This window comes from Schistocerca serialis, chromosome 6, assembly GCF_023864345.2.
Source record: "Schistocerca serialis cubense isolate TAMUIC-IGC-003099 chromosome 6, iqSchSeri2.2, whole genome shotgun sequence".
NCBI classification, from domain to species: domain Eukaryota; kingdom Metazoa; phylum Arthropoda; class Insecta; order Orthoptera; family Acrididae; genus Schistocerca; species Schistocerca serialis.
In genome coordinates, this window is record NC_064643.1 from 404,457,603 (window position 1) to 404,483,365 (window position 25,763).

Sequence of the window (25,763 nt, forward strand, 5' to 3'; positions counted from 1 at the left end):
AGAGGATTTCGATCCACCGACTAGTATATGAGAGAGCGACACACTGCATATACTATATCACTGGTCATCATATGATTTCAGTTAAGAAGACTCTTCAGTTTGTATTACAGCTTTGGGCAGATAGTGTGCTGAACACTGGAGTGGACTGATGAAAAATATATAAGACTAGTCGATGTCCGACTCATATTCAAACGCAAGGCGAAGAAGTGATGCACGTGTCAATGCGCGATACACTTGCAAACGCTGTTGTTCACGTGTTCTGAATCTGTCGGTGACTCGTTGACGGGCCAATTTTTGTCTCAATGCATTAACTCGAAGGCGTCCGTTGCGTTTCTCTTGACTTTTATTAACACATCTGATTGCAACCTGGTTTCTTAAATTTTCATTGCCCGTCAATTGATCTTCTGTCGATCTATTTACCCGACGGTTCTGGACTAAGTTTGAATTCCGAGTCCGTCGACCGATATTTCCTCCTCGTCCACGAAGACGTGGCATTGTTTTATGTACGTAACTTATATGTGAATATAATACACTTAATATTCACTGAAATGCGACACCTGAAATATCAAAAGACACCGTACAAAAAAATTAAAATGTCGAAAAATAAACGAAATCCTATGCACGTAACTTATATCTGAATATAATACGCTTAATATTGCACGCAAAAATGCAACGCCTCCTACTCTGCTGATTTAAGAATGTTAATTTTCCAGGCCCCCACTTGAATGCAAACACAAAAATTCATTCAAGTCGATCCAGCCGTTTAGTTGCAGTATAGATAAATAACCTTGATACCGACTGCAGCGCCATCTGCCGGGCTGATTTGTGAATCTAAACCATACAGGGCGCCACCCAAACGCATACAAAAAAATTCATTCAAATCGGTCCAGCCGTTTAGGAGGAGTTCAGTGACATATACACGTACAGTAGAATTATATATATAAAGATAATAGACGCATGTATGTGTGACAGATACATCTTCGTTTTGTAGATTACATCCGTTAGCTAGATTCATATGCTGAGTTCCGACCGCAGAAAGAATTCCGAGGATATATGTGTTCAGCAAAAGGCCTCTCTCTGCCGTCTAGAACTCTTGAACTGTAGGACTAGTGGTGACACTGCCACTTAGTCCGACACTTCAGCATGTGACGCAACAGAAATAAATCTATGTGCATCTTATAAATTTTCGTGGAATAGCTTCCGGATTTTCCATGTCATGACTACAAACACGCCCGCAATAGCATGCAAGCGTCCTGCGATTTTCCCTAAAAGTTTGATCTGAAACTTTGACAGATTACAGCTAAGTGATCGATCAACAATGGAATCCAAAGATCTTTTCTAACTCTGTAGAAGCTCCGCAACGCTGTCCAGCTCTCCTAGTTAATGTGACTGTGCTCCTCTGTTGATTCCCTTCCGTTATGTTATCTCTAGCTGAAAGAGTGCATCATATCCATGAGAGTAAGTGGTTCACATGCAAGACTGCAGATTTCGATCTAATAAACGTTCCTTGAGGGACTTCCACAATCACTAAGCCCGATGATCCAAATGAAAGTATTCTGACTGTTCAGATCTATATAGAGGTATAGTGGCTGCCGTGCTCCGTTCATTCTACCTGTTGAGACTTTAGACGATGAAACTCTTACCATCAACCCATACAAAACATGGTTTAACTTAGTCACAGTTACTTTGCCCACGTCTAAGTTTATAGCAAAAAAATGGCCCTGAGCACTATGGGACTTAACATCTGTGGTCATCAGTCCCCTAGAACTTAGAACTACTTAAACTTAACTAACCTAAGGACATCACACACACCCATGCCCGAGGCAGGATTCGAACCTGCGACCGTAGCAGTCGCGCGATTCCTGACTGAGCGCCTAGACGTTTATAGCACGTACAGTAAATTGGCAACTGCTTTGCTCAACTTCTAAAACCTAAAGCAATAAATAGTTTGCTCATTCATGGACGAAAACATCTCGTAAAGCAGCAGTGTCAACAATGAGAGGCTGATACAACGAGCTTGCATCTCTGTGACTCCAGTAACCCAAACGGGAGTACTGTGTCGTTACATATCGCGTGGAAACCAAACCTTTACAAGCATCTAGCGCCCGATTTCTCTCCCTACAGTACCTTCTGAAAAACTGATGCTGGAGTTTTTTTCCTTGCCCACTCAGCATTGTGAATCATGCTAGCATCGAAACCGTGGGAGGAAGCGGAAGTTACTGGGAATCTGGAGGTTGTGAAGAACCTACTTTCCTAGATGCTTCACAAGCACTTTCTTCTTGTTCTTCTCGTAATTCAGCCAGCACACAGTGCCGTGTATTGTCAACGCTCTATCAATGTGCCTTCTTGCGAGGAATATGTCTGCCCATACACAAAGTTGACTAATCAGTTTTTGATATTAGGAAGGAAGAAACTTCCTAATGTCCTGCGAAATTGTATTTATTTGGTCACGATCCGGCTTTCGGCCTCTCAGGTGACAACACATGAAGATGGTCTGAGAAGCGGAAAGATGGTTAGTGACCAAATAAATATAATTTTGCAGGACATCAGGAAGTTTCTTCTTTTTAATCCTAAGTTCTGCAAAGCACCAATGGAAAATTTAGTTAATGTTAAATCAGTTTTTGATTGATGACTACATTTTAATTTCAAAGAATACATTTGAATGATTCAATTCGTTGCACACGGAGTACACGAGTAGTCCTGCCAACGAATTCCTGATTACATCAATATTTCGTGGCAGTATTGACAATTCTCAGGCAGTAATGGGTGTATTTACTTTAAGTGTACCTAAGTGAAGTGGCAAATGATTTAGGTTCGTAAGGGATTAAAAAAGAAGTGATGAATTACATACAGTACTCTCTCTCTCTCTCTCTCTCTCTCTCTCTCTCTCTCTCTCTCTCACTCTCCCTCCCCTCCTCCTCCTGGTGAGACAATGAAAAGTGCTTTTTTTTTTGCTTTTCTGGATATTCTTTTCTTCACTGACAATTCTTGCGAAGGTACAGAGTGATTGTGGACAGAAACTGATAAACGGAAGGGTAGATTACTTAAGCCGTGGACAGATGCTGAAAAACGGGGCAGATTACTGAAGCAAACGTGTATCATTGCTACCGACGAGCGACATTCGTTAATCTTAAGGTAGTTACTTGATCTACAGCACTCAAATTTTATCCCATTTTAGTCAAGATGAATGGTAGCAATCTGAGGAACATAATTTATTTCAATAACTAAATATCTGAAGCAACTTACAGAAACTGAAATTTGACTTAGAAGGTATGAAACAAAAATCTACCTTTGAAAGTCGGATTATTTGGCAGTCAGGCTTTTCATTGTGATTTTGTCTATAATCTAAGGGAATTCCAATATAGAATTGTGTGTTGCTCGTGGTTTATTATTCTCTTCCTTTGTAATCCATGGATCATTAACCGTGTATATCGAAGAAACAACTTCGCCTCTAACGTTCTCTGCTAAATTTGAAGCATCCTCATTCTGATCTACGGAGATTAAAGTTAAGGTGCGAGAATGGAGCATTGTGCCTTCGTCTGTTGATACCAAACTGCATCCCACCGTGACTCGACACCATTATCATATTGTACTCTAGTGTTTCTTCGCAGAAGCAGAAAAATTTCGTATGAACTTGTTCCCTGACAGACAAGATAAATGCTAAACGTATGCCAGTATATTATAGTAGATTTTAAATTGCCGAAGTATTTCTTGTACTGTCTTCACGATGGAGTAACGCAGGGCCCTCTGTGTTTGTTGCAGGTATCCAGACGCTGTAGCCATGACAGCCGCCGTGGACCCCGCCTTCAAGGCCATCCCCAAGGGCAGTACGGCTTTCATCATATGGAGGATCGAGGTACGCACAAGCACCCAAATCTTCGTCCTGGGACATACCGACACTGTGTCAGTCTGCCTTCGTTTTCTGATGCACGCCGGTACAGCGTTATTGTAGTCGGACGTAGTTGGTAACCGTTCTGACGGGAAAACAAATTCTCGTCACCAATTTACGATCGTATGTGACGGAATAGCTCTTTCCGAAATATTTATAACAACACTTAAAGTCGTTTGCCAACTGTGGTATACGCATAGTCCACAAAACAGCAAAAGTAATTCTAGAACTGTTAGAGTAGATCATCAGAATTTATGTATCAAAATAATATAAAGGAGTGTTGAAATGAAAAGGCCCGAAATGTCGAAACAACCAAACTGGTTGAAATTTGCGTATGCCGCGTTGGGATAACGTAGTGGGACGCCTAGGGACGCGGATGTAGGGTGTTTACGACTTCCATGCGTTTGTTCAGCAAAAAAACTTCTCAAATGGAAGCGCTACAACTCGGACGACGAACTGAAGGACACAATGGAAGACTGCCTCCTGTCACAGCCACAGGAATTCTTCGGCTCGTGAAAAGGTGAGGTAGTTGCGCTCAGGCCTCTGGTGATTACTTTTGAACAAAGACTTAGATTATATCCACAGTGTTTCTTCATATCTTTTCTTTGGAACACCCTTCATAAATTTTTCAGAGCAGTGATACTTCAACATAATTCCTGTCACCTAAAAAGTTACAGTTTGTAATAACATGCAGCCGGAATGGTTACGGTTAGGATTAATTAAATAAGTTACAAGCAATTTTTCATCAGGAGGTATGTACGAGGGTTGGAACTTAAGTAGTAGCAACTATTTATTCACAACCGATACAAAAGAGTTACACATTTGCACCTGTTACTGTCCTTCAGAGTAGTTACCAGCGTTGTGTAGAATCCGTTGCCAGCGATGTGGAAGGCTTAGTATACCTTTAGCAGAGCCTGTTCTGTTGATGGTGCAAATGGAGCGGTCTACTGCCTGTCGAATCTCTGGAACAGTTCTGAAGTGAATGCCACGAAGTGGTTCCTTCATCTTCGGAATCAAATCAAAGTCACAAGGACTTAAGTCCGGGGAGTATGGTGGATGGTACAGTACTTCCCAGTCCCATCGACCGAAGAGAGTAGCCACAGCTTACGCTGTATGCGCCCGCGCATTGTCGTGCAAAATGATGGGCGGGTTGCGCACAAAGTGTTGCCACTTCTTTAGAAAAGCTGGTCGTTTTGGGAGCATCACCTGCGACCAGCTTTGCGAAAGAAGCGGCGACACTTTCTGCGCAACCCACCCATCATTTTCCATGACAATGCGCGGGCGCATCCATCTCAAGCTGTGGCTGCTGTGTTCGGTCAAAGCACTGGGAACTACTGTACCATCCACCATACTCCCCGGACTTAAGTCCTTGTGACTTTGATTTAATTCCGAAGATGAAGGAACCACTTCGTGGCATTCGCTTCAGAACTGTTCCAGAGATTCACAGGCAGTAGACCGCTCCATTCGCACCATCAACAGAACAGGCTCTGCTAACGGTATACAACGCCTTCCACATCGCTGGCAACGGGTTCTACACAACGCTGGTGACTACTTTGAACGACAGTAACAGGTGCAAACATGTAACTCTTTTGTATCGGTTGTGAATAAATAGTTGCCACTATTTAAGTTCCAAGCCACGTAAATTTAGACCCCTAAAAAATAATACCGAATTTCCTACTGTGGCACGATTAAAATTTGCGTGAGTAAGGATGTACAACACAAACAATTTAAATGTCAACCTACTCACAACGCCGTACATCCAAACAACGTTGTAGAATTAACAAGGAATTGAGCATCAGTTCCAGAAAAGAGAATTGACAATTGTAAAGCAGGACTCTCTCATACGGATTAGCACAGTAGTACGTCACTGATTATCACACACATGTTGGAATTAGAAAACATAACAAATGTGATAAAACTGTTTCAGTATTGCGCAGCGACAGTTCAGTGCTGCGGTCACAGTCCCTACATAAATGACTGCTCAGTCCACAGCTGCACCAAATCTTTTTATCAGTTTTGTCTTCTTCTTCTGCTGCTTATCCATTAATGGATGTTAGCGACCAAATGTTGCATCTTTCTTCTGTGAACCGAAGTATGTAATAGCTGGTCTACATCTCGTAGTCCTGTCCACTGCTTTATATTGTCCAACCAGGATGTTCTTCTTCGTCCTTGTCTTCTTTTTCCTTCAATCTTCCCTTTTATTATTAACTGTAGAAGCATATATTTGGTATAACTGCGTAGGCTTCCGCGACCAGAGTCAGTCGACATAAAAGTTTTCTGGGTATGATACCGCGTCATAATGTATAAAACTACTGCTGGTGGAGAAAAACCACTGTTTCGGTCACGGTTGCAGCGGCCTTCTTCTGGGTTATACATTATGAATCGGTACCATACCCAGAAAACATTTATGTCGACTGACTCTGGCCGCGGAAGCCTACGCAATTATGTTCCATGTTTAACTGCAAAGAAAAGGGAATGTACCAATATCTTTAGCAAGTGGAGAATTTCATAAATTATATATTTCTAGGGCAAAGTATGATTAAATTTTGTCTAATCTGTTTAAGCGTAATGAATTGACACACAACAAAGTTTTTAGTTTATCTCTAAGATATTCTTGTGTAATAATTAATTATACACATACATTTGTACATTCTATTACGTAACGGAATTAGTGCGTTACGAAAGACTCTTAAGAGACGTGATAAGCTGAAAATGACCTTTCACAATGATATGTTTGACAAAGATTTAAAACGTCAGCACTGCGGAGATTAGTGTGACAACTGACTGACAGATAGAAATGCACTTTTATTTTTCTGGGTTGGAAAGTGAAGGAAAAATCATCGCACCTGGCGATCTAAATATACACTCCTGGAAATTGAAATAAGAACACCGTGAATTCATTGTCCCAGGAAGGGGAAACTTCATTGACACATTCCTGGGGTCAGATACATCACATGATCACACTGACAGAACCACAGGCACATAGACACAGGCAACAGAGCATGCACAATGTCGGCACTAGTACAGTGTATATCCACCTTTAGCAGCAATGCAGGCTGCTATTCTCCCATGGAGACGATCGTAGAGATGCTGGATGTAGTCCTGTGGAACGGCTTGCCATGCCATTTCCACCTGGCGCCTCAGTTGGACCAGCGTTCGTGCTGGACGTGCAGACCGCGTGAGACGACGCTTCATCCAGTCCCAAACGTGCTCAATGGGGGACAGATCCTTGCTGGCCAGGGTAGTTGACTTACACCTTCTAGAGCACGTTGGGTGGCACGGGATACATGCGGACGTGCATTGTCCTGTTGGAACAGCAAGTTCCCTTGCCGGTCTACGAATGGTAGAACGATGGGTTCGATGACGGTTTGGATGTACCGTGCACTATTCAGTGTCCCCTCGACGGTCACCAGTGGTGTACGGCCAGTGTAGGAGATCGCTCCCCACACCATGATGCCGGGTGTTGGCCCTGTGTGCCTCGGTCGTATGCAGTCCTGATTGTGGCGCTCACCTGCACGGCGCCAAACACGCATACGACCATCATTGGCACCAAGGCAGAAGCGACTCTCATCGCTGAAGACGACACGTCTCCATTCGTCCCTCCATTCACGCCTGTCTCGACACCACTGGAGGCGGGCTGCACGATGTTGGGGCGTGAGCGGAAGACGGCCTAACGGTGTGCGGGACCGTAGCCCAGCTTCATGGAGACGGTTGCGAATGGTCCTCGCCGATACCCCAGGAGCAACAGTGTCCCTAATTTGCTGGGAAGTGGCGGTGCGGTCCCCTACGGCACTGCGTAGGATCCTACGGTCTTGGCGTGCATCCGTGCGTCGCTGCGGTCCGGTCCCAGGTCGACGGGCACGTGCACCTTCCGCCGACCACTGGCGACAACATCGATGTACTGTGGAGACCTCACGCCCCACGTGTTGAGCAATTCGGCGGTACGTCCACCCGGCCTCCCGCATGCCCACTATACGCCCTCGCTCAAAGTCCGTCAACTGCACATACGGTTCACGTCCACACTGTCGCGGCATGCTACCAGTGTTAAAGACTGCGATGGAGCTCCGTATGCCACGGCAAACTGGCTGACACTGACGGCGGCGGTGCACAAATGCTGCGCAGCTAGCGCCATTCGACGGCCAACACCGCGGTTCCTGGTGTGTCCGCTGTGCCGTGCGTGTGATCATTGCTTGTACAGCCCTCTCGCAGTGTCCGGAGCAAGTATGGTGGGTCTGACACACCGGTGTCAATGTGTTCTTTTTTCCATTTCCAGGAGTGTAGCTAACCATTTAACTTCGCACATAGACGTCGTTTGCAGGAAATTTCAGTGATCTGCCCAAGTATCACGACCAGGAAAAGCATAAAACGTCTGGAGCACTTGCAGCAAACAGGTGTTGTCGCCTGCTTCTCTTGAGAAGGGACGTTGTTGTCATTCGATGTTACCACGAAGGGAAAAAATGTAAATAATTTTCCTAGAGGAAAAACTGATTTAAATGCCGTATGTGAGACGTCATTTTACTCTTGCACGGCAGTAACTAGAATTGCTGACGGGCGGGAGTTAGTAAATACATTATAGTGTATGAGGCAATTTTACATCTTTAAACTAGTTAACGCCATGTGACATATCGCGTACTAAGCAATGCTAATAATTCTGCTTCTACGAGCTCCTTATAAATACATTGACGATTTCCTATTCCAGCCTTGGCATCTCTAATTACCTCGTTCGACAGAAAGAAAACACTTAATCATTCATTCTTCCTTCCATCCGAATTACTGACATTAATGCTGTTTATCACAGAGCAAACTGAAAAAGAACAAACGCAAGCAAATCGAACTAACAGAGGAATAGTTCGTTGTTTTGTTAAAGATAAACGTAAAGGGAAATTAATTCCATATGTGCGCTGCAAGTAGCCGTTCAGTGTTTCGCGATCATTCTTCGAATCTTTATTATTCATTCTCTTTCCTTTTTAATTCACGAACAGACAGAGAAAAGACATTACTGTGTGCTTCCGCATCCACCGGGTTTCTTACATTGTTGTTACGGCCATTCGGAGACGTGTACTACAATGGCGTTTCTCCACCTAATTCTAAGTAACATTCCTGTGCATCCACTCAGCTCACTCGTGGTGACTGAAGTGGTCAGTTACAGTTACAGAAACACCTCTAAATTTCTTCCCTTTCTTATTGTAAAGGGGATCCCAACAATTAACAATCCTCATGAATAGGTAGTACAAAAGTCTTCTACGTCACTTTGTAGATTCACGTCACTGTCTCAGAATTCTCCCCGTAGACCGAAGGTGCCTGTTCCCCATCCTTATACAGGTTTCATATGGCAGTTCCGTTGCATGTAGCTATTAAATCCGTTTGACTCTCAAACCGTATATCACTAATGCGTTAGCCTTGCGAGCTAACATCCCATAGATGGTCGGGCTCACATGCCGTTCCTCTTTGTCGAAATGTCTTGGCTCAAACTCGTCTTGGGACTGAACTGCGCGTGTCGTATTACTCGCCCTAAATTAGACACTTATGACCTTTTGGTTAAATTATCTGGCTGATGGTAAGTTCGCGAAATATGAAGTTAATATAACAACAGTAATAATAATATCGGGAACTAAATTAACGACCCATAAATGATGTAAGCCACACAGTTGTGATTTGGTTAGAATAATATTTATTCAGAAAGCAAACTAATAGCGAAAGTAGTCGTATTTAGAGTTATACTCGAGCGCATATCCATTTGACACAGTTCGATCATTCACAATGTCATCGCGAAATACAAGTTATCTACGCTAAAAGAGTTAACACCAGGCGGGCGGCTGATCACTGCTCAGAGACTAAGTCCCGCGATACGTCTCCGGCCGCGATTCCCGCGCGCCGAATATAATCGCTCAACTGACTAGTGCAGTTCCCTTTCCTGAAGCCGTCCAGCTGATTGGCTACAGCTTATTCTACATTATTTTACATTTTAACATATTTAAAAATCAAAGCTTGACCATTTTCACGTTCTAAATAAAGTAACAATAATATCCATTGTCAAATTCTTTTATATAAAACCAATACAATTTCCTTCTTAACTTTGAATGTCACGGCCAGTAGCCTTGCACCAATGTGCTTTCTGATAAATAAATAAATAACAAAAGTAACTATTATGCACTAAACTTTACAACAAATATTCTTTTACCTAGTGATTCAGTAAGGTGTCATGCTGTCATCGTTCAGTGTGTTTTGTGTGGAGGAAATGATGATCTGACGCGTAACTGAAAATACTGATTATTTAAATGTACTATATCTTTCAAACAAATCAAGTTACACGGTTTATCACATCTGCCATTTTAATGATGCGCCTCTATATGAAATGTCGATCGTTAAGATCGACTAAAGCGTTCAAATTTTAGCATTCAGACTTTTTTACAAAACTTGTGAATTTCACTTTAATGGTAAATCCTAAACTATTATAGATATGATCAATATTCAAGTTTTATTGGGCTCATCATGAAAATTTATGAAGGATGATAGATTAGAATTACTGTGGCTTAATTCCCTGCATTACAACAGAATTAAATAGTTTCCATGTATGTTTCCCTTTATAGCCAATGTTAAGTCAGCCATATTTAACACTGCTACGTCTCCTCGGCCACAAACGGCTTCTACTGGATTTCCCTATGACATAGGTCCTCGTCTGTCTCACTCGCGTACTACAGCACTTAGGCCTCAATAGAAAATAGATGCCTGTGAGATTCCTCGTCTCGTGGTGAATCTGTGCTCTTTGTGCGATCCGGTTCTGGACGACATGGTTCGTTTCACAATCCCTGAAGTCTGAATTTTCGGCCATATACTTAAATGAGAGCGAATGGCTCGTTAACTCACACCCTGCTGCTCCTGTACCGTTACTATGCTCTCATCACAATTAAGACAACCCCGTGATTCACTACACTGTTTGCATTATATTGCCTAAGTTGTTGTGAAAATAGCGTCATGCAGCCAAGTTACGGAGTTGGAAGCTTTTATAATATAAGTGATTTTTCGTATTGCGCATTACATCCAAAGTGGTGCATACGGAGACAGCACTGCCGCGGCCATGGTAGAAATGAGCCGAAGGAAACCACGGGAGCCATAACTTCAGCAGAGATTCAGATCTACAGCCCTCCGGGATTTGGAGCTCTCAGGTTTATTGCTGTATTTCTGATACCATCCATCCATGAAATTCTGTGAATGTTTATACAGATAGTTCCTTGCAAGTGAGCGCTGATGTTGCAGCTTACTACTTAAATTATATTCTTCTCAATCTTTTGCATTTTAAATTCATCTTCTTCAGCTTAACCAGTCATCCTGCCTCAAAACTTATGAAATTTATTCTTACCGCTCAGGTTAAATTACTATGGCAATATATTTGTGAAGCATTTTCTTCAGTGCAGCCTTTGAAATGGTTAACGCCGTACTGAGGAGACGAGACTACTTCTATTGTTTTTAAGGAGGTCGCTTTTTCCACAGTACATGTAGACAAGAGGGGGCAATCATGTTGTGGCGTCAAAACAGCTGCAGTGATAGAACGCAGGTTTTCACCTTTGGCGTTTCTTTTTGCAGAACATGCAGGTGGTGCCGCTTCCAAAAGCTCAGTACGGGAACTTCTACGATGGTGATTCTTACATCGTGTACGCCGCCTCTGAATACGGCAAGTCGACTGGAACTGATTCCAAGGTAAGAAGACAACCAACTTCTTCTTAAAAATTGGCTCGATGGATAGAAATTATTACACATATTAACTGCGTAGAGTTTTAAGATGAAGATGGAAATGCGTTTGTGTACCTTCCAGTCTTTTCTCATAGGATAGTAGATTAAACGGAAAAAATTACTCAGATTTATGTAACAAAGAGATTCTGGTCATATGTAAAGTACACTAACGGGAAGACACAAACGGTACCTTCTTTGTGTGATAACAATGGTGATGTCACTGATGGCAGTGCCACTAAAGCAGAGTTACTAAACACGGTTTTCCAAAATTCCTTTGCCAAAGAAGGCGAAGTAAATTTTCCAGAATTCGAATCTAGAACAACTTGCAACAAGATAACTTAGAAGTCGATATCCTCGGTGCAGCAAAGCAGCTAAAATCACTTGATAAAGGCATGGCCACCGGCCCGGGTTGTATACCAACAAGTTCCTTTCAAAGCAGCTCCATACTGAACAATCATATACAACCGCTCGCTCGTGGCTGGGAAGTTGCACAAGTCACACCAATGTCCAAGAAAGAAAATAGGAATAATCCTCTAAATTATAGACCCATATCACTTACGTCGATTTGCAGGAAGATTTCGGAACATATAATGTGTTCGAACATTATTAATTGCCGTCGAAGAAAACGATTTATTGACAATTAGCACGAATCAGGCAATATCGTTGTTGCAAAACTCAAGTAGCTTTTTATTCTCACATAGTAATGAGTTCTGTCAACAGGGGATGACAAACTGATTCCATATTTTTAGGTTTTCACAAGTGACTTCCAGTCGAATTGCGTGTCTATGGAGTATCGCCTCAGTTGTCTGCCTGGATTCGTGAGTCCCTGTCATAAAGGACACAGTTCGTAGCAATTGACGGAAAGTCATTGAGTAAAGCAAGAGTAATATCCGGTGTTTCTCAAGGAGTGTTATAACCTACATCTACATTTATACTCCGCAAGCCACCCAACGGTGTGTGGCGGAGGGCACCTTACGTGCCACTGTCATTACCTCCCTTTTCTGTTGTTCCTGATCTACACAAACGACATAGGAGGCGAAACTTCCTGGCAGATTAAAACTATGTGCCGGACCGAGACTCGAACTCGGGACCTTTGCCTTTTGCAGGCAAGTGCTCTACCATATTCAAGTTTCATATCAGCGCACACTCCGCTGCAGAGTGAAAATCTCATTTTGGAAACATCCCTTAGGCTGTGGCTGAGCCATGACTCCGCAATATCCTTTCTTTCAGGAGCACTAGTTCTGCAGGGTTCGCAGGAGAGCTTCTGTTAAGTTTGGAAGGTAGGAGACGAGGTACTGGCAGAAGTAAAGTTGTGAGGATGGGGCGTGAGTCGTGCTTGGGTTAGCTCAGTTTTTAGAGCACTTGCCCGCGAAAGGCAAAGGTCCCGAGTTCGAGTCTCGGTCCGGCATACAGTTTTAATCTGCCCGGAAGTTTCATATCAGCGCACACTCCGCTGCAGAGTGAAAATCTCATTCTGGAGACATAGGAGACAATCTGAGCAGCTATTTTATATTGTTTGCAGAGGATGCTGTCATTTCGTCTTGTAAAGTCATCAAATGATCAAAACCAATTGCAAAATGATTTAGACATGGTGAAAAAGTGGCATTTAACTCTAAATAATGGAAAGTGTGAAGTCGTCCACAAGAGTGTTAAAAGAAATTTGCTATATTTTGGTTACAAGATAATCATATAAATCTAAAAGCTGTAATTTCAACTAAATACTTAGGGATTGCAGTTACGAATAACTTAAACTGGAATTATCACATAGATAATATTGTGGGGAAAGCAAACCAAAGACTGCGATATATTGGTAGAACACATAGAAAGTGCAACAGGGCTACAAAAGGGACCGCGTACACCACGCTTTTCCGCTTTCTTCTGGAATATTGATGTGCAGTGTGGGACCCACATAAGATGGGACTGACGGAGGACATCGAAAAAGTTCAAAGGATAGCACGTTTTGTATTATCACGAAATAGGGAGAGAGTGCCGCGGACGTGGTACTTGAATTGGAGTGGCAATCAACAAAACAAAGGTGCTTTTCGTTGCTGCAGGCTCTTCTCATTAAATTTCAGTCAACAATTTTCTCCTCCTATTGCGAAAATATTTTGCCGGTGATCACCTACGTAGGGAGAACTGATCATCGTAATAAAATAAGGGGAATCGAAGCCCTCACGGAGAGATTTAAGTGCTCGTTTTTTTTTCGTGCGTCTTTCGAGAGGGAACGATAGAGAAGTAGCTTGAAGGTGATTCGATTAATCTCTGCCAGGAACTTAACTGTGAATTGCAGGAGATGTAGATGAATTGGTAAGAGACCACTTATGTATGATAACGAACCTCAGTCATTATACCTTATACTTTTGATTTCTTTCCCTCTTATGGCGGTATTTTCCTCAGTTCGCTCATTAAGTTCCCTGTATGACTATACCTGTTGCGTAAACGATTCTTTCCCCTGAAAGTAAATCACTTTCTCAGAGATGAGAAGAAGTCTGAAGGATTTCAGATTTACAAAATTCAAAGCAGCAGCGACGCCATTATTTTGAAAAGTGTCGTTCAGAAGACTACTTCACTTACACTGAATCCATATAGCTCTTAGATAGCGTGACGTGGACCACCAGAAGGCCTGCATTACCAGCCAGAAAAACTATCCAACTAGATTTGTGTCACAGCTCTTCCCACCACTAATTACTCCCTGTGGGAAGGGCAGGAGTCTTGGGCACAGAGAAGAGATGATAACAAGAGAAAGATTGAATATTTGACAGGAGTGACACACGTAAGTCCAATCCACTGCATGAAAACGTGTTACGTTCATTATAGACAGTGCTTACATATCACGGATCTATTGTCTGTAACCAGCTGTTAATGACGAGCAACCAGAAAGAGATTGGCACAAAAACGGTTCAAATGGCTCTGAGCACTATGGGACTTAACATCTGAGGTCATCAGTCCCGTAGAACTGAAACCTAACTAACCTAAGGACATCACAAACATCCGTGCCCGAGGCAGGATTCGAACCTGTGACCGTATCGGTCGCTCGGTTCCAGACTGAAGCGCCTAGAACCGCTCGGCCACATCGGCCTGCTGATTGGCACATAGATATCTGTAAGTTATTCAACAAAGTTCTGTCAGTTGTAAGCTCTTTATGTAATACGTGTTACGTATTTTATCAGAGCTCCATGAGAGCCAGCTATATCATGTCTCTTAATCTCCTTTTTCACTTTTTCAATACTTAATTCTGTTTCTGACATACCATCTTCAGCTTGTAGCAGATAAGAGTGAATACAGATCATATTTATGAAAAGCCAAGTAAGTTCTCTACGAAGTGTCACCTACAAACGAAAAGTAGCGAAGGACGCGTGTTAATTGCACCACTGTAGATATAGTGGTTTAACTGATATCTCACCATCCATGGCTTGCAAATTACCCTCAGTCAAGATCGTATACTAGATGCAATAGGGGCGATGGCGCCATTGTTTGTTCCATGGGTCGTACTTGTTGAAACGAGTTGCCACAATGACGAGAAAACAGAGGAGAAAACTATTGTGGAAATCGGAATTGAACTTCCACTCTGCAGCGGAGAGCCTGTATTTAGCTGACGGAGGTAGATTAAAAGGGAGTGACGAAACAAAGTTGTCTCAGCACAGCACCTACCGACGACTTCAGTACATTCATAGTGATAAGCTCTTTGTGTTTGTAAAGAAAAGAAGGAATGGGTGCAGGCTTCAGAAAAGGTAGCACCTTAAAAGAAACAGACTCTTGGTGAAACACCAACAAACTAAGACTACAATTTTCGCTAAACGAAATTTTTCAGGTATAGAAAGGAAACGATTTTACTTTCTCATTGTAGTAAGGGAGACAATTAAGGTACTATGCCTAACTAATTAGAGGAATGATTCACTTCCTCTCTGGGCATGAACCATAAACTGCTTAAGGTGAGTTATGGCAGATGGATTGAGAAACCCTTGTTATGGGAATGATAAATGAAACGTAGATTAGTGGTTAATGTCCCGTCAACATCGAGGTTAGTAGAGACAGGGCATCAGTTTAAACTGGACAAGGGGGACGCAGAAAGTCTGCCACGTCCTGTTGGAAGGAACCATTTAGTCATTTGCTGTAAGCCGTTTACCGGAACAATGGAAACCGAAATCTGGATGGCATGAAGGGAAACTGAACCCCGTTTCTCGCGACCGCGAATGCATTATCATAACCATAGCACCACCTCGTTAGTCGTGTTTTGGGAATGTTCCCTGACAGCGGTAAGAGCATGTACTCGAAGACAGGCCCTTAAGGGATAAAAAAATCTACAGCTTGATCGAAGTAGCGTGGTTTTCGACACACTGAATGGTTTAACTGATGCACTTTTCTAAAACAAAGAGTTTAAAGTATACTGTTAGACTAACCACACCGAAGACAGGGAACCCCAGCAGAGAAGGGAAGACAACCAGAAAGAATCCCTCAGCCCTACTTGACACCATAACGAAGTATTGGTGGAACGTAATCACTACACGATACAAAAGCGGGCAAGAAATAAATTCAGACATGGAAGCAGAGAGCAATAGTTAAGGCTCACCTAGTACGAACGGTTTGATAAACTGCGTACTGTAACAATGAAGTTTATTATTCCTTGACCTGGAATATAAAGATGACAATATTGCTGACAAGACACAGAGCGTTACTCTGTGGTATGTGATGACCACTGGTGATACTTACATTATCTGATAAAAAGTGTCCGGACACCTATTAGAGGACTAAAGATGGGGCATGTCCATCCTTCACCTTTATGACGGCTTTAATTTTGCTGGTGATACTTTCAATCAAGTGTTTGAATGTCTGTGGAGAAATGGCACCACATTACTCCTCAATGGTCGAAACCAGAGATGGTATTAATGTTGGACGCTGGAGTTTGAAGCGAAGGTGTTTCATTGGGTTCAGGTCCGGCAGTCTGAGCAGGTCAGTCCATTTCAGGAATATTATTGTCCACAGACTATGCCTCACAGATTGTGCTTTATCACAGGATGCACAGGCTGACACAATCAATCATCACCAAACTGTTCCGCTACAGTACGCAGTACACAGTGTATTAACATGTGTTCATATCCTTCCGCATTTAGTGTTCTCTTAAGTGCAGTAAGGGGACCACGCCCTAACCACGAAAAAAACGCCAATACTGCAACACTACCTCCTCCGTTCTTCATTGTCGGTACTAGACATGATGGCAGATAACTTTTCTAGGCATTCACCAAACCAAAACTCCTTGATCGGATTGACGCAGGGTACAGCGAGATTAGCCACTCCGAATCACTCTTTTCCATGTATCCACTGCCGAATTGTGACGTCGCTCTTTGCACCACCTCGAGTGTCACTTAGCATTAACTACACAAATTTGTGGCTTACGAGGAACTGTTCCACCTCTACAACCCGCTCTTTTTAATACTCGACGTACAATGACTGAGCCAGTTGGACTGCTCGTAGCACTTCGGAACTCAGCAGTGATTTCTTCCGCTGATTTTATGCGATTTTTTAATACCATCCACCACAATGCTCTACGCTCTCCGTCCGTCAGTACATGAGCACTGCCTAGCCTTGTTTAGCTGCGACTGTTCCTTCACGTTTCCACTTCACAGTAACATCAACTACAGTTGACGTGGACAGGTTTAGAGATCTTGAAATTCCCTGATAGATCTGTTTCACTTTCGACTTTCGAAGGCACTGAGATCCCCCGAGTGACCAACTCTGCTGTTACTGGTTCTCTGCTGACATCACGGCACTCTCGCTCTCCGTTATATTGGCTAGTCTTCCTCTCGTGGCAGGTAGTGGTCATTTCAGAATTACGTGCGGGGTCCGGATACTTTTGATCAGATAGTGTACCTGCACATTTAACAAGCTACATACTGTAATGTGAGGAGAGTAGTGGTGGTAGTGGTAGTAGTAGTAGTAGTAGTACAAGTAGTAGCTGACAGAGGATTCAGGCAAAAATGAGAAAGGTTATAGTGTTTCTACTGAATTTCGATATGGTCATCTCATTTTCTGAAGCAGAAGAATACGTGACTGGGAATGGAAACAGATAAAAAAAGATCATGAAGGTCATAATACGGATGTTATAGGAAGATCTGGAAATATATTCACATCAGAAAAAATATGAAGACAAAAGATTGAATGATAAACTGGAAAGTAACTCAATGAATTTCTTCACATGCTTCTATAGTCTCATTAAATAATCTAATGACATTGTGATACATGGAAATAAGTAGACTTGTAATTAATGTATAAGCGGGTAATAAGTCGGATTAGACAGGAAAAATATAAGCACCATAGAATAATACACGTACTCCATAGACGATCTGCAGCATCACTGCTGACTATATGTAAAATACCTTTGTGTTTGTTTGTTATTGTGCTTTCCTGTCTTTGGTGTGCACTGTACAGTTAGAACTGTTTACTAATTGCACACTATAATAAGGTGGCTCAGTTGTAGAGAATGCTGCGAACGAAATTTTGCGATCGGCTTTTGGTATATTGGCTGGTATAATACCCCCTCTTTCTCTCAAGGCAGCCAGTTTATAGCTTATAAGGGAAACGCATTAATATTGTTCTGTAACCAAGGCTGGTAACGAGCGTAAATTTTCCGTAGCAGCCCAAAGCCAGCCGAGTTTCAGAGACCAGAAAAAGAGTAGCTTATAGTGTGTGACTGGTAAGTGATGTTTAATATACACTCCTGGAAATGGAAAAAAGAACACATTGACACCGGTGTGTCAGACCCACCATACTTGCTCCGGACACTGCGAGAGGGCTGTACAAGCAATGATCACACGCACGGCACAGCGGACACACCAGGAACCGCGGTGTTGGCCGTCGAATGGCGCTAGCTGCGCAGCATTTGTGCACCGCCGCCGTCAGTGTCAGCCAGTTTGCCGTGGCATACGGAGCTCCTCGCAGTCTTTAACACTGGTAGCATGCCGCGACAGCGTGGACGTGAACCGTATGTGGAGTTGACGGACTTTGAGCGAGGGCGTATAGTGGGCATGTGGGAGGCCGGGTGGACGTACCGCCGAATTGCTCAACACGTGGGGCGTGAGGTCTCCACAGTACATCGATGTTGTCGCCAGTGGTCGGCGGAAGGTGCACGCGCCCGTCGACCTGGGACCGGACCGCAGCGACGCACGGATGCACGCCAAGACCGTAGGATCCTACGCAGTGCCGTAGGGGACCGCACCGCCACTTCCCAGCAAATTAGGGACACTGTTGCTCCTGGGGTATCGGCGAGGACCATTCAACCGTCTCCATGAAGCTGGGCTACGGTCCCGCACACCGTTAGGCCGTCTTCCGCTCACGCCCCAACATCGTGCAGCCCGCCTCCAGTGGTGTCGCGACAGGCGTGAATGGAGGGACGAATGGAGACGTGTCGTCTTCAGCGATGAGAGTCGCTTCTGCCTTGGTGCCAATGATGGTCGTATGCGTGTTTGGCGCCGTGCAGGTGAGCGCCACAATCAGGACTGCATACGACTGAGGCACACAGGGCCAACACCCGGCATCATGGTGTGGGGAGCGATCTCCTACACTGGCCGTACACCACTGGTGATCGTCGAGGGGACACTGAATAGTGCACGGTACATCCAAACCGTCATCGAACCCATCGTTCTACCATTCCTAGACCGGCAAGGGAACTTGCTGTTCCAACAGGACAATGCACGTCCGCATGTATCCCGTGCCACCCAATGTGCTCTAGAAGGTGTAAGTCAACTACCCTGGCCAGCAAGATCTCCGGATCTGTCCCCCATTGAGCATGTTTGGGACTGGATGAAGCGTCGTCTCACGCGGTCTGCACGTCCAGCACGAACGCTGGTCCAACTGAGGCGCCAGGTGGAAATGGCATGGCAAGCCGTTCCACAGGGCTACATCCAGCATCTCTACGATCGTCTCCATGGGAGAATAGCAGCCTGCATTGCTGCGAAAGGTGGATATACACTGTACTAGTGCCGACATTGTGCATGCTCTGTTGCCTGTGTCTATGTGCCTGTGGTTCTGTCAGTGTGATCATGTGATGTATCTGACCCCAGGAATGTGTCAATAAAGTTTCCCCTTCCTGGGACAATGAATTCACGGTGTTCTTATTTCAATTTCCAGGAGTGTATGTGAATTTCTGAGTAAGAGGAGTACGAGAAAACTGTAACTTAAGTTTTATTTCCAAATTTCGCAGTTAACTACGAGTACCTATAAAGATCCATCATTAATTACGAAACTGGTAGTGTTTATATATACTGCCTGACCAAAACAGTGATGCACCCTGAAGACATAGTCGGATGTCACTGTAACTTCGTACTTACACACGCCATCGGCGGATATGCAAGTGCCTTGAGTTGCACTTCTCTCTGACAGGTACAGTGACCACCATAATGACTTAGTGTTCTTCGTGGTCAGGTATTGCCATCAGTCATTGTAGGGTTTGTAAGAGACGTGAACAGCGTGAGGTGTTGAATGATTACTGTGAAGTACAGGCAGACGCTGCATACCAGTCTGAAACAATGTTACCAGCACCGGACAGATTTTAGAGAGGGCCTCATTCTGAGTCTCTATTTAGCCGGCTGGCAGAGTCGTACAACATCCAGATTTGTGGGACATTCGGATATGACAGGGGTCCTCACGCAGGAGAATCGCACGAACTTTCCGTATGAACGACACAGTCCTGTCGTAGAGAAACAACTGATAGTGTTGAAAGCAAAAAAGTCGCAAGGTACTGATGGAATTCCAATTCGGTTTTACAAAGATTACTCTACGGCATTGGGCCCTTACTTAACTCGCATTTATCGCGAATCTCTCGCCTAACCGCCCTTACTTAGCTCGCATTTGTCGCGAATCTCTCGCCCAACCGAAGTCCGAGGCATCTGGGAAAATGTGTAAGCGACTCCTGTATATAAGAACAGTAAAATTACGGACCAATATTTTTAACATGGTCTGCTGCAGAATTATTGAACATATTTTCAGTTAGAATATAATAAATTTCCTTGTGGCCGAAAAGCTTCTGTCCACGAGTCAGCACGTTTTTGTAAAACGTATCTCGTACGAAACTCAGCTTGCCCTTTTCTCAAATTATGTACTGAGAACTATGAATGGAGGGCAACAGGTAGACTCCATATTCCTAGATTTCCGAAAAGTATTTGACTCATTAGTCCACTGCATACTGTTAACGAAGGTACGGGCATACAGGATAGGTTCCCAGATATGAGAGTGGCTCGAAGACTTCTTAAGTATCAGAATCCAGTTGTTGTCCTTGACGGACGTTCATCACAGACAATGTTACCGTCAGGAGTGCCCCAGGGAAGTGTGATAGACCGCTGTTATTTTCTATATACATAAGTGATATGGCTGACAGGGTGAGTAACAATTTGCGGCTGTTTTCTGATGATGGTGTTGTGAGCGGGAAGAAATCGTCGTTGAGTGACTGTAGGAGGATACAAGATGACTTAAGCAGAATTTCTAGTTGGTGTGGTGAATGGCAGCTACCTGTAAATGTTGGAAAATGTAAGTGAATGCAGATGAGTAAGAAAAATGGAAGCCGCAATATGTGCAGCTTGACAGTCGTGTCGATTAAATGTCTAGGCGTAACGTCACAAAGTGATATGAAATGGACAAGCATGTGAGGATTGTGGTAAGAAAGCCGAATGGTCGACTTCGGTTTATTGGGAGAATTTTAGGTAAGTGTGGTTCATTTGTAAAGGAGACCGCATATCTGGCACTAGTGCGGCCCATCCTTGAGTACTGCACGAGTATTTGCGACGCGCACCAGATTGGATTAAAGGAAGACATCGAAACAATTAAGAGGTGGGCTGCTAGATTTGTTAACGGTAGGTTCGAAAAAGATGCGAGTACTACGGAGACGTTAACGTTTCGGGAACTCAGGTGGTAATCTCTGGAGCCGGGGGGCAGGAGGGGGGGGGGGCGGGGGGGCGGCGACGTTCTTTGCGAAGAACTGTATTGAGAACATTTAGAGAATCGACATTTGAAGATGACTGCAGACCGATACTGCTGCCGCCGACGTACAGTTCGTGTAAGGACCAAAGATAGAGAAGTTAGCGCTCGTACAGAGATCGTTTTTCCCTCGCCCTATTTGAGTGTAGAAGGGAGAGGAAATGACTAATAGTGGTACAAGGTACCCTCCGCCACGCACTATACAGTGACTTGCGGAATATGTAGTAGATGTTGATGCTGCACCGCATGGGAACACGAGGACAGGCTCCAGTGGAACACATCCTACAACAACGATGGTGGACTGCGGCATTGTGAACCAAGCACTTCATGACCCCTTCCTGGAACATTGCGTCATCGCACACCGTTGGTCAGTGACTAGCAGCAGCCGTAATAGGAGATTAGTGTTCCATGTGTAGGCTGCCGTCAACACCACAACACAAACGGTTGGATTTGGCGTGGTGGCCTGAATGGGAATCAGGGACTGCGGATGATTGGTGTCGAACTGTGTTCGGTTATGAAACGCGGCTCTGTGCTACACTGGATGACCATCATTGACAGTTATGGGGTCGGATTAGGGGGAGAGGTCTTAGTCTTATAATGTTTTGGATAGGCGCAGTGGTGTTAATCCTGGAGCCATGGTGTGGAGAGGCAGCGAGTATGGCCTTACGTCATGGCTGGTAATCGCTGATGGAATTCTGATAGCATAGCGGTAGTTAACGGGCATTCTGCGTCCTCGTGTATTACCTCTCATGCAACAGTGTCGTGGTGCCATTTTGCAACAGGACAATGCTCGTCCACACAAGGGAGGTACTCCCGGGGTCAGCAATATTCACAGATCTGACCCCAATAGAACAAGTGTGAGACCAGCTCGGAAGTCAGTTCCATCCCAGAGCCAGTATCCAGGACCAGTTACGATAGTTTTGGGCCATCTTGCCTCAGTATGTAATGCAACTGTTTTGTGACACCCTTTCCAACCAAATCACTGCATTCATCCAGGCCAGAGATGTACCACATCGTACTGGCAAGTGGGCTCATACTGCCAAGTTATTTGCAAATTTGAGTCGGCCGGCCGGAATGGCCGAGCGGTTCTAGGCGCTACAGTCTGGAACCGCGCGACCGCTACGGTCGCAGGTTCGAATTCTGCCTCGGGCATGGATGTGTGTGATGTCCTTAGGTTAGGTAGGTTTAAGTAGTTCTAAGTTCTAGGGGACTGATGACCTCAGACGTTAAGTCCCATAGTGCTCAGGGCCATTTGAACAATTTTTGAGTCCATTTCGTAAACACTCCAGTAACATCACATACTCTATCAACCCTTGAAGTTGTATTTCGTTTCTTCCTCCTCTTCTGGGGTGCTTCAGTGATGTTTTTCAGGCAGTGTATTTCAATAAGGCTTCAGATAATTAGCATCTCGAACATCGCAAAACTCACGCATAAATGCTATAATACACGAAAATGCACTTGAGAGTGGGAATCATTTTCCGAAACGTGCCGTGCAAGATATAAATACAAGAAATCGTGAGAGTCTGCAGCAAAAGTTACACTGACGGAAAAAAATTGCAAGAAGGAGTGCGACATAAACGAAAGTTGGTAGACGTGTTTCTCCATCTGAAAGATGTATATCGAGTGGCGATAGTAGCGCCACTATGAGGATGGAAATCAGTTTTAGTTTAGATATACGATGCAACGCTTGTAAGCGTCAGTTATCTTTGAGATTGGACGTGGTGTCGAGTTGATGTCAGGCAAGAATGCCTGAACGCCGTTATCAACACTTCACTGAGTTTGAACAAGGTCGTGTAATAGGGCTACGAGTATCTGGATGCTCCTTCTGCGATATTGCAGAAAGACTTGGCAGGAATGTAGCCACTGTACATGACTGTTGGTAGAGGTGGTCACGGTAATGTATGATCGCAAGAATATCGGGCTCCAGATGGCCACTTGTCACATTCGAGAGGGAAGACCATCGTGTTTCACACATAGGTCTGGCGCATCCTGCTGCATCTGGAACGGCAATCTGAGCAGCGGTTGGCACCACGGTGACATAACGAACTGTTACATATCGTTTACTTCAAGGACAGCTATGAGCCAGACACCCTGTAGCGTGCATTCCACTGAACCCAAACCACCGCCATTTGCGACTCCTGTGGTGTCGAGCGAGAGCTGATAGGAGGGCTGGGTGGAGGTCTGTTGTACTTCCTAACGAAGTCTGGTTCTGTCTCGGTGCCAGTGGTCACCGTGTGTTGGTTAGGAGGATGTCAATTGACGGCATGCAATCAACCTGTCTGCGTGTTAGACACACTAGGCCTGCACCTGGAGTAATGGTCTGGAGTGCGATTTCGAATGGCAACAGGAGTACTCCCGCAGTTATCCCACGCACGCTGACTGCAAATTTGCACATCACTCTGGCGATTCGTGCGGTTGTGATACTATTCATGAACAGTATGGCAAGAGGTGTTTTTCCAACAGGATAACATTCATCCACCTACCCCAGTTGTAACCCAACAGGCTCTACAGAGTGTCGATGTGTTGCCTCGGCCTGCTCGATCACCAGTTCTGTCTCCAGTGGGGCACATATCGAACATCATCGGACAACAATTCCAGTGTCACCCACAAACAGCTTTACCCGTCCCTGTGTTGACAGACAACTGCACAGGCATTGAACTCCATCTCACAAACTGACCCCGCCACCTGTACAACAGAATGCATGCACGTTTGCGTGCTTGCATTCAATATTCTGGTTGTTAGACCGGTTATTAATGTACCAGCATTTCAGATTTGCAGTGGCTTATCTCGCACTTACATTAACCTGTGACCTAGCGATGTTGATCACTTAAATATGTTACCGAGACAGAGGTATTCCCGAAATTTCATTACACTACACTAACTATTTTTTGGTGTTGTGATTTTTTCCGTCAGTGTATTTCGTAACAAGCAAACCGAGCATTGTATGCACAGTAGGAAAGCATTAGGAAAAAGAAAGCAGTGACGAACTGTTTCAGTTGCCTAACAAATGTGAATGTGAATAGTGTCAATGGTGTCGCTTGTGGGCCAGGCGGAGCCGGTGCGCGGCTCGGCGGAGGTGCACCTGCACTACTGGCTGGGCGCGGAGACTTCGCAGGACGAGGCGGCCACGGCGGCCTACAAGACGGTCGAGCTGGACGACTACCTGGGCGGCAGCCCCATCCAGCACCGCGAGGTCCAGGGCGCCGAGTCGGCGCGCTTCAAGGCCTACTTCAGATCCGGCATCACGTGAGTACGCTGCACAGGCGCGCTGCACTGCGACCGGGCTAAGGCTCGGAACGAAGGGGTAACACAGTGCTGGCACCATGAAGTGTAGACATGTTTGCATGCGTAAATGATTAGCAGTTCATCGCAGCCGCACGATGTGGGTAGAGTAACACCATTTACATTCTGTATACAGGGTGAACATCAATAAACCTGAAAAATTGTAGGACGGATTACTGACTGGGAACGGAGGAAAGAAGGTGCTACGATCATGTGTCCTGAATCGGACGGTGTAGGTGAAACGGCGACAAATCGTCCCGGAATACAGTGCAGAGCTGCGTCGCACCCACATTACAACAGATGTTCAAAGTGGACCCCGTAGGACGTAATGCACGCTATCAGACGACGCCTCGTGAATAGCTGCACTATTTCGCACGTTCGGGCCTCTCTCCGAAAAGCGCCATAGGCATTGTGAACACGCTGTTGAATGGTCTGCACATCAAGAATTGGTTCAGCTTTTCAGATACCTCAAGAAGTAAAAATCTAGGTGGTCTAAGTCTGTTTACCTATCATGCCGTGCTACAAGGCCTCCACGTCCTACCCATCATCCGCAGCAGATGATGTTGAGACATCGGAGAGCTGTAATACGGAAGTGGAGTGGTGCTCCGTCACGCAGAAATCACATAACCTGTCGTATTGCCAAAGACACGTTCTCAAACAGCTCAGGCAAAGTATTCTGCATGGAGTCCAGCTACGCTCCTCCGTCGAGGCATTGTGGAATAATAACCGGTCCAAGTATGTGGTCGCCGAGAATCTGTGCCCACAGATTGAGGCTGAACCGATGCTGATGACAATTCCCTGATAATTGTCTGTATCCCACGGATGACGGCTATGCAGAGTGATGATAACATTTTTGGTAAATGTTGCTTAGTCGGTAAAGAGGACTGATAGAAAT

General features: G+C 44.6%; 1 protein-coding gene across 3 annotated transcripts in view; it reads left to right on the forward strand.

The window, feature by feature from the left end:
• Positions 1–25,763, forward strand: part of LOC126484304 (villin-1) — a 389,949-nt gene that overhangs the window by 277,684 nt on the left and 86,502 nt on the right. For all 3 annotated transcript variants that reach the window (XM_050107736.1, XM_050107738.1, XM_050107737.1), the window contains 3 exons: positions 3,763–3,856; positions 11,474–11,587; positions 24,636–24,832. In XM_050107736.1, the coding sequence (XP_049963693.1) occupies positions 3,763–3,856; positions 11,474–11,587; positions 24,636–24,832 (405 nt within the window). The remainder of the gene's footprint in view (positions 1–3,762; positions 3,857–11,473; positions 11,588–24,635; positions 24,833–25,763) is intronic.